The 10,349-nt window shown below is 48.8% G+C and overlaps 1 protein-coding gene across 1 annotated transcript; it reads left to right on the top strand.

Moving 5' to 3' along the window:
- The first annotated feature begins 3,883 nt into the window (after positions 1-3,883).
- Positions 3,884-4,554, top strand: LOC123132625 (cortical cell-delineating protein). The gene has a single exon (XM_044552488.1). It carries the CDS (start codon positions 3,927-3,929, stop codon positions 4,359-4,361), a length of 435 nt encoding a protein of 144 aa, XP_044408423.1. The 5' UTR covers positions 3,884-3,926; the 3' UTR covers positions 4,362-4,554.
- The last annotated feature ends 5,795 nt before the right edge of the window (positions 4,555-10,349 follow it).

Here is a 10,349-nt window from a genome sequence, read left to right as displayed (position 1 = left end):
TCCATGTCATGTTTTAAGCTACCCAGGGGCCTTTGTGAACACCTAAATATGCTAATAAGAAAATTTTGGTGGGGGAGCACAAATGGGCAACGCAAACCACACTGGGTATCATGGAAGGCAATGACACAACCTAAAAGTATGGGAGGACTGGGATTCAAAGACTTCGAGCTCTTTAATTTGGCAATGCTTGCTAAACAAGCATGGCGCTTGCTACAGGATCCCGGGTCGCTGAGTGGAAGAATATTGAAAAGTGTTTACTTTCCAAATACATCAATTCTGCATGCGACTTTAGGGAATCACCCAAGTCAGTTTTGGAGAGCCATCATTGAAGGTCGGGACACTTTGAAACAAGGGTTGATCAGGCGTATTGGCAATGGTAACAGTATGAAAATCTGGGAGGATAACTGGCTACCTCGCGAGGAGATGATGAGGCCCTACAGATGCATATCTCCCCCTGTCATGGTTTCAGAGCTCATCAATGCAACAATTGCCACATGGAATATACCGCTAGTGAATTCCACTTTCATGACCTTTGATGTGACGGTAATTTCAGGCATACCACTATGTACTATGAACATGCAGGATTTTTGGAGCTGGGCACATGACCGAAGTGGCCAATTCTTAGTACGTTCGGCCTATAATATGCTTGTGGCGACAAAACAGAGAAGAGAAGCTTGGCTTGAAGGATCTGCGGGATCATCAAACACTCGCACCAACGAAGGATCATGGAAAACCTTGTGGAAGACAACGGTCCCGTCCAAAGTGTGTATGTTCTTGTGGAGGTTGTCAAAGCAATCCTTACCTATGGAGGACGTCAGAGCACACCGTAAAATGTTGAAAACAAGTACCTGCGGCTTCTGCGGGGTTCAGGATTCATGGCGGCATTCCCTCCTAGAATGCACTAGTGTACCAAGATGCACCTGGGCATTGGTAGACGAAGAGCTGAGTTGCATTTTGGCTGCCTCCACATAAACAAGTGCCAAGAGCTGGCTCTTCAGCCTGCTGGATACCTTATCGCATGAGAAATTTGTCCTAGTGGAGGTTACCCTATGGGCAATATGGACATCTCGACGAAAGGCCATTCATGAGGCTATTTTCCAAACACCGCATGCAATACAAATGTTCATTACTTGGTTTATTGCAGATTTGGAAGCTATCTGTAGCCCAAATCCTACACGGGCTGCTTCGGCGAGGAAAGGTACATCGATACAGAGGCCGAGGGCACCTCCAGCAACATAATCCAAAATTCATGTTGATGTAGTAGTATGTACCCGCAAAGGAGGAGCGGTCATAGCCGTGTGCAGGGATAGCCAGGGCTTGTTCTTGGGTAGCTCGGCACTTGTCATTCCAGGAATTTGGGATCCAGCCACGCTTGAGGCGATGGCATGCCATGAGGGCATTGCACTGGCAGAAGATCTCAATATTACGCTTTGTGCTATCGTCTGATTGCAAGCAGGTGATTGGGGACATCGCTAAAGGAAACCAAGGACCCTACGAAGCCATTATCATGAAAATTATCTCTAGATCGTCACCACTTTCTTGTACCTTTACTTTTGAAAGTCTTCGATGTAATTTCGAAGCTCATAAGTTAGCTAAGTTTGCTTTGTCTTTAGCTCAGGGGCGTCATGTGTGACTTGGCCAGCCGCATGACCAAACTTGTATCCCACTTTCTGTGGATTTTGAATAAAGTGGCTTTACCCCCTCAAAAAAATGTATTGTATGATGATCGTTGTAATGGCCCCTATCTAATAGACCTGAGGTCCTCTCATGTTCTCGGGATGAGGATCGACTCACTTAGGGTCTATCAAATGCTACTCCATAACTGGGTAGTTATAAAGGTAGCTTTCGGGTGTGTTGTGAGACATTGCCGCGAGACATGGTTGACCAAGATGGGATTTGCCCCCCCCCCCTGTATGGAGAGATATTCTATGGGCCCTCTCGAGTGATCAGATTCGGAAAGCATGGCCATGTGACTTCGGTTAAGTGTTAACCAAGTTCGGGAATCTGTATCACGGTTTTGAGAAGAGAGCTCGAGCTACCACAAGGGTGACAAGTACTCGCCTTGAGCTCGACAACAAATATCGTGAGGCAAAAGGAATGTTGCATATGACACATTGTCGAGGTTCGTCAAATGACTTTACGCACACATGGGAGCTGGCACGTTCTGCTAGGAGCCGCTACCAACTATCGACTCTAGTAGTGTCCATGTGTATGTGAACCTATAAGGTCGCACACTTAAGGGGCTGCAGCCCATTCGGATTGGATCCGAGTGGAAAATGGAAGCAGACTCCCAGTGGGCTCAAGTGTTCAACCCACCTCGGAGGTCTATATAAAGGGGAGTGAGCACACCTCTTAGGTTTGATCTTTTGCCTCCCTGGACAGCCACCACCACTCCCCACGCCCAGGCCGCGCGACCGGACCAAGCAGTCCGCCGCTCGACACTGCTCCCCACACGTGTGGATACCTTGGAGGCATCGGACTTGCGGTGCTCGAACGAACCGTTCGAAGGATCCGTGAGGAACCGTTCGCGTGTCTTCGTTGTTCGCAGGAGATCGGCGACGCGAGGAGGAGACACCCCGGGAGATCGGCGACACGATGTGACGCCCTGAGATATGTGATGACTTGGGAAGAACCCTAGCTTGTTCCATCTCTCTCTTGTGGATGATTTGGATCAACTATTTATCCATGTGTACATTTTGTTGTGATATGTGTTACTTTTCCTTGTGAGCTTGTATTCTTCCTCAAATCCACCTCAAATTCATGAATAGCAGGTCATCAGATAGACTTGCCCCGTATCATTGGGTCTATCTTCGATGTCGAATGTTTTCCCCGTCAATTCGCTTTTTGGTAATCTGGTTAAGGAAATCAAGGTCATAATGGAAGAACGGGGTTTGAACCTCTTAAGATAGCCAGGTCACATAATGAGGTACCTCATTATCTCGCAAATTATGTGTGGACAGCTCGAAGCACCGCTTGTTGGTTGCATAGGGGGCCGGATTTCTTCAAGAAATTATACTAGCAGATTGTAAGCCCGTTGCTATGGAATAAAACTCTTTGGTTCCCACCCAAAAATAATCTGGCAAGGTTTAGGTTTAAAGAAAAATATTGTTAAGGTCTCATAAACCGACGCCTAGCTAGGACACAAATGAATTAATCCGTCAAGCTTAATCTGTGGTAAAGTTCCCCTTAAAAGAAAACTCAGGTAAAGCTCTGCCTATCATATCGAAATGACAATGATGAGCACATGATTAATTTCTATCATTCCATAACTAAAACCAGATGACTATCAATGGATGCATCTGTAGAACCAGCATATCATACATGGCTCCAGCTTGTTCATTCATGGTCTCCCTCACCTCACGCACGCTTATAATACGCCAAATGAATGGACGTAACGTAATCCTCGATATCGGCTTAGCTTCCGGTGTCTATGCGCGCCCATATTTCCGTGTCCTCTGCGCCGCGTACCGCTAACTAAGTCCAAGCGTTCACACCCCATGGTTAATTATTGCCTAAAAATACCTGATGCTTTCTCAACTTGCTTATACATAATCTAAAATATGTTGTGTAGCATGACAAGGTATTGCACTGTTTGCGTAACATGCATGAACATGCAAAGGTGTTGCTCAACTTGTTGCCATATCTCCAGAATTCATAAAGCATATCATGCTTAAATCTTGTCTCATCTCTCCAAAACAAATGATACATCGAGAGGACAACCTAGCAGTCTTGAAACCGATCGAATCACACATGGCCACGTCTGATCATGCATACATACGTAAGCTACTACGTCAAACAGCTCGACCCCATCCCATGCATGCATCCATATCACCAGGCTATAAATACAACTCTCTCCAAGCTCTCTTGCATCCCAAACCCAAAGCACTGGAGTAGCTATATCATTCTAGCACACCCACACAATCACAATGGCACCCAGTGCTGCCCTCTTCATCGCCCTGAGCCTCCTCCTCTCCGCCGTCGCCGCCCACGGCTGCGGAAGCACCTATTGCCAACCGCCGGTCGTCGTGCCGACACCACCCATCGTCGTTCCGCCGCCATACCATGGAGGAGGAGGGCACGGCCACGGCCACGCCGGGCAGTGCTCCATCAACGTGCTCAACCTGAGGGTGTGCGCCAACGTTCTCAGTGGACTGCTCGGCCTCAAGATCGGCGTTCCGGTGCACGACCAATGCTGCCCGCTGCTCCAGGGGTTGGCCGACCTCGACGCCGCCGTCTGCCTCTGCACCGCCGTCAGGGCCAACATCCTCGGCCTCCACCTCAACGTGCCTGTGGACATCAGCCTCCTCCTCAACCACTGCGGCAAGAAGTGCCCGTCCGGTTTCACTTGCCCAGCCCATTAACAGAAGTACCGTTTTGCATGGGCGCCCAATAAGATTTGCTTTCCGTACTTCGTTTTCATGATGTGTGGAACTGTTCCACTCCCACATTTTAATTGTGTAACCAGTACTACTACAGTATTTATTTATTTTTGGCAAACAAGCATGTACTCTTCATATTGATAAATATCAACAGTGAGCAATAATTATTACTCTAGCTAATTGTCCAATTGTAGCTTCTTCCTTTTTGCGAATTTGTACAAAATAGCTTGCAGCTTTTTCTAGAAATAATCCACTTTTTTAGTTATTAACAAAAAGGGAAAAAGGCGATCAACGGGACGAACAGATGCAGCATGACCATCTACAATTAATGATGGCAACCCTAGGGTAATAGGGAAGGTGCTCCAACAACAACACCTCCATGAAAGAAATGACGTTGAAACAACGCTGTCACTAGATACAAATAGTCAAATACTAAGGCTGCGTTTGGCAGCAAAGTTATTTTAAAGTTTTCTGGCAATACCGCGGTTTCTGAAAGAAAAAACATGGTTTTAAATACTTTGATGCGTTTGGCTTCAGCAAAAACTAAAGTTTTGTAAACCACGGTATCTCTGAAACCATGGTCTTTTTGGAGTATCTGGAAAAGAGGTCCTGACCTCTTTTTTCTAGACAGAGCGGAGAGAAAAGATCGGGGCGATCGCATCGCAGTTGACATCGCCGTCTACTCGAGATAACAGTATCCAGCTGCGATCCTTTTTCTTTTTCTGTTACTATATGGTAAACGGCATGTATTATATCTCCTAGACCGATTCAGTTAGATTTGTTTACCACGTGCTAGTCTCCATCTATTCTCTTCATCATGAGCGAATCAAGCTCACCAAGGGATAGACATATTCTACGTATCCTAGCATCTATAGATCGAGCGGACGTGTGCATGGCGGCTGCATGCTGCCGGCCGTTAACAGCCGCTAATTACTCAGTCATCCATACTAAATACTAGGGTCAAAACTTTGATAAAACAGCACCAGCCAAACACATGTAAAACTGAGAAAAACATTGGTTTTAAGAAACTGTAGTATTCCTCGTCCATCTATCGGAATACCGTGGTTTTCAATTACCACAGTTCTCCAAAAACTTTGCTGCCAAGCTACCCCTAAGGTCAGCTAATAGCTTTTCACCCTTGAAAAAAAGTCTGAGTAAACTTTGAGCAGTGTTTTCAACAAGAGAACAACACGTGAATGCCGCCATTTCTAGGTTCAACCAATGAAGAGTCACCTAATCGAAGTCAAGTGGACACATGGTGTTGACTTTGAGCAACGCCTATGGGCATCCACCATCGACACTGATCCCGTGACGTCGAGAGTCCAAGCCGCCCATGTCGAGCCGATTTAGGCCAGTCATGTAGGAAACCTCTGACAAGGGTTGAGTCACACATCAAGCAGAAGTAGGGTTGCTAGATCTGCCATTGTAGATCCCTTCACAGGCCATGTCGAGTACTCCAACCCCAACACCAAACTTGTGGGGAAGATTCCTCCATGTCTTAGAACTTGGGGAAGAACTCTAGCTTGTTTCATCTCTCTCTCTCTCTCTCTCTCTCTCTCTCTCTCTCTCTCTCTCACTCTCTCATGATTTGAATCAACTATTTATCCATGTGTACCTTTTGCTACAATTTGTGCTAGTTTTCCTTCTAATTTCCTCCTCGTTCTTCATGTTCTTTCTCAAATCCACCTTCAATTCATAAAGATAGGACCATCATAGCGCTTGCCCTGTATCATTGGGTCTATTGAACTCCATTCTTACCCTAACAACATGCTCTCGTTATTGGCGGCATTCTTGTTACACTAACAATGCTCATGGTTAGGAAAACAGAAGCATTAACAAAAAATGAGTTGGCCCAGAGGTCTGACCAGGGATCTTTGGTTTTTATCTTTCTGCACATTCAACTAGGTTTTCCTTTAAACCTTACATTCAAGAACCATTGCAATTCTAGCATAAAATATAAACTTAGTTGTGCACATGAAAATAGACTAATAACAACTTTATTATTTGTCTTAGTGCATCTCCAATGCTGGCCCCCCAAACTGGACAACGCATTTGTCTGCGGACCAGGGGCGACCAGTCCGCGGACACTGATGTGGGAGCCGGCCATCCAACTATAGTTGCATACATTTCAAACATGATTTCAACAAATTGAATGAATTACATGCAAACCGGATGATCTTCATCTAAACCGGAGCACATTCATTACATTTTTTATATATTTTAATTAAAAAAAGCGACCAGGCCTAAACCTAGCATGTGGCGGCGTCCATCCCCACGTCCTTCTTGTTCCCTTCCAGTGATCTCTGGACTCATCTCGTTGTCTTCATGAGAGGCAGCAATAAGATCCCCGAAGTGAAGGTGCGATCACCGGCAAGGAACAGTAGAACATGGGAGATTTGAGGCCCCGTCCCTTCCATTTCCTACTCATTCTCGTCGGATTATGAGACATGTCCGTCGCTAGTGGACGTGAGATCCACGATGGAAGTGGAGGGCCGGCACGCTCATCGTCCCACCGGCGCAGTCAATCAGTGTTTGGCGATGCGTAGGACGCGCGGCTGGCTATGTTCTCGTCCGCGATCGCCGGCGTCGTCAACGTCGCCTCCGTGTATGGTTGCGCCACCTGTATGTTGCGAGCGGCGGCTTGAGTGCGGGCGGCCTCATAGAGCGCCTGATGCTCGGCAACGAAGCTGGGATTCGCTGCGGCCATTCACCCTGTGCGTTCGGTTTATTCGGTTTACATGGTTCGATTTATACGGTTTTTCAGTTTGTACGGTATTAATACTTCGGTAAATATGGTATGAAATTAAAATATGGTTCGGTTTCGGTATATACCAAATTATTTCGGTATGGTTTCGGTATATACCATAAAAACCAAAGTTGACGCGAATTTGGAAATGACGTAATAATAATTAGCAAATTTATGACTCAAAATACATACTATTCTACACAAGTAGTATATGACTATATATATAAGTATATATGCATGCATTGATTCATCTGTTGATGGTTATGGACGTGCTTAGCATTTTAAAAATAGAAAAATGACTATGTTACAAGAAAAAATTACGTGCTTAGTAGTGCATTTGACTCATGTACAAGAAAAATGACAACTTGTATGGTTGTTCATCTCAAGAAATATAAATTTATTTTTTACTTCGGTTTATTCGGTTAACCGTTCGGTTTTCCGGTATATACCATAAAAACCAAGTTCAAATCGGTATGAAAAGTTCATACCATACCGAAACTAGAAACCATAAAAACCATAAAATTGGTTCGGTTTGGTTTATTTTCGGTATATGGTTTTTCGGTTCGGTTTTTAAATGCACAGAGTGAGCGGCCATGGCCGGCACGAATTCCTCGTTCGCGCGCTTGTCGTAGATATGTTCCTCTATCAGTCGGTGCTGCTCGAGAAGGAATAAGTTGTACCGCTGCTCCTCCTGCGCCTGCCAGAACAGCGACATAGGCGCGGATATTGGCTCCTCCGCCAAATAGGTTGGCGGTAGCCTGTGCACCCCTATCGCCGAGATGGCCGGCAGTAGGTGGGTACAAGCACTGTATTTAATACTTAGAATTTTTTACGTTAGGGCGTGCACCCCTATCGCCAAGAACCCCGGCGGTAGGAAAATGGTAGGATCTCGAAAAAAAATTAAACCAGGGTTAGCTCAACTTTCGCAAAAGGGTCGAAAGACTGAATTTGTCCGGCGGTGGAGGCCGTGCTGCCCACCGCTCAGTTAGTACACTGTACACGCAGCGGAGTTGTGTGGCCTTCCAAAAATGCTAGACTCACAGACTCTTATAGGCTAATACGGGCTCTTTCCTTCTAATTAAACTTGCCCCCTCCCCCCCTGATTTTCAGTTGGGATGGGGCCCCTCATCCTGATTTGCACCCAATTAAAAAAGCCCACCTCAGCCTCTCCATAAACCCCGTAAAATTGTTGCCCGTATGTGTAGCATTGCCCGTGGCCTTCGGAGTACGAAACCGAACCGAACTAGAGAGCTGCCGCCATATAGTCTCGTTGGCGTCGCTCGTCCCTCCCCTGTCCTCAATCCCCAAATCCAACCCATAATGTCGAAATCCGCCTTCCGCTCGGGCAGACCGGACTACATCCTCCTCAACGCAAACGGATACATCGACGACTTCCCCGTGAACGACACCACCGCCAGAACCTCCACAAAATCAGCGCCGGTCCAGGTGACCTTCGTCATCAACGATCCGCCGCGCCTGTCCAGATTCTACGTCTACAGCCCCACCGTCCACAGTGCCCCCACGGTGTCGGAGATCGTTTGGTCATCGGAGAACCTCGCCCTCCTCCGCATCCACCTCGCTGCTTCCGGCCCAGCAGAGTACTTCATCTATAGGGCGGGAGGGCCAGGGTGCAAGGCCAGGGCGTCGCTCGTTCTGCTCCCAGACGCCCGCCCCTACATCTACAGAGAGATGATCGACCAGAACCTCATCTACCTCCTGCCAGATGGCGACGGCAAGCACTTCATCCTAGCCGCTCTCGGATGGGAGTCAAAGACGTAGACGTGCAGGCTCCATGTCTTCAGGTCCAAGCACTCGGGCGGCCAAAAACCTAGCCGCTGCCGCCGCAAACTCCCTCCTCCCCTCCCTTCGCCGCCGCCGGAAGACGCCGCCGGGCTAAGCCCGGGGGCTGACGGCGGTGGCGGGGGATCTCCTCTCCCGCGCGTCTTCAGGGTGGGGCGGACCCAAGGCGTGTGGTGGCGCGACCGATTTGGGATCTGCGGCGCGGCGGATGGCGGCGGGAGACCGGCCCGTCCCCGGACGGCGACGGCTTGGCGCGGCGGGCCAGGGCTGCGGGTGCTGCGGATGGCCCTTCGGGTGGCGGCTGCGGTTGCCGGCAGCCGGCCTGGCTGCGGTGGCGTGCATGTTGTCTTCAGATCAGCGACGACGGCGTGGAGGGATTGGTGGTCTCGTCGGCGGCACCTCCGATCAGATCTGTTCTGACCGGTGCAGCCGGCGGTGGTGGTCATCTCTTCCGTCAGAGGTGGTCGGCCTGAGACTGGGTGTTCGGATCTCGGGATCCGTCATCTGGCACCAGCTGCGAGTGGGGGAGACGTAGTTGTCGGTGAAAACCGAGCCGACGGCGGGCGATGGCGGCGTTCCACATCGTTACCTTGATGAAGGCATCGTCATGTGACTTCCGTCGACCCACTCGTATTGCTCCGGGGGAAACCCTAGGATTTGGTGTTCCATACCGGACGATGGCGGCACTGCGGTGTCGCTTCTCTCTTGGGAGCGTCGTTTTGTGGAGCAGTGCTGGAAGTCAGAGGCAGGAGGTGGAGCGGCTTCGTCTTGCATGAAGCTTCGGTGGAGATGTCAAGTCATGCCTGACCGACAGGTGCTACGCTTGGTCATGCCTGGTCGGCAGGTGCTATGCACAACAGATCCTCCAAGGGCTTCAAGTTATGTCGGCTGGTGGTACGTGGCAGCATGGCGTTGAGGTGTATCAGTGGCGACCGCGACGTGTACAGCTGTTTGCACGCAGGGAGGAGGTGTCGTTGGGCGCCGTGGTGGCGTCGACGATAGCTGGACCGAGCAAGGTTGATGCATCAGTATAGTTTTGAAGATGGAGCGGTGGCAGTTGGCGGCGGCGGCCTTTCAGAGCACGCCGGACCAGTGTGTGCCCTAGACCCGGCAAGTGACTAGGATGGGGTCTCAGGTCTTAAATGTTAGGCTTGGCTGCGATGTCTGTTTGGTATTAGGCCCAGGCTATCGTAGCGACAGTTTGTTGCTTAGACTCAACTTCGGCCAAGGAGTGTGGAAGGGGGATTCCTACAGGCAGTCGACTCTGATACCAACTTGTGACACCCCTGATTCAACCGTACACTAATCATACACGCAAACGTGTACGATCAAGATCAGGGACCCACGGGAAGATATCACAACACAACTCTACAAATAAAAATAAGTCATACAAGCATCATATTACAAGCCAGGGGCCTCGAGGG

The sequence above is a fragment of the Triticum aestivum genome, chromosome 1A (genome assembly GCF_018294505.1).
Source record: "Triticum aestivum cultivar Chinese Spring chromosome 1A, IWGSC CS RefSeq v2.1, whole genome shotgun sequence".
In the NCBI taxonomy this organism is placed as follows: Eukaryota; Viridiplantae; Streptophyta; class Magnoliopsida; order Poales; family Poaceae; genus Triticum; species Triticum aestivum.
The sequence above is the reverse complement of the archived record's forward strand: the minus strand, read 5'-3'. Positions and strand labels throughout refer to the sequence as shown.

Coding starts and splice junctions, on each gene's coding strand:
- LOC123132625 (XM_044552488.1), top strand. CDS start 3,927: ATGGCACCCAGTGCTGCCCTCTTCATCGCCCTGAGCCTCCTCCTCTCC.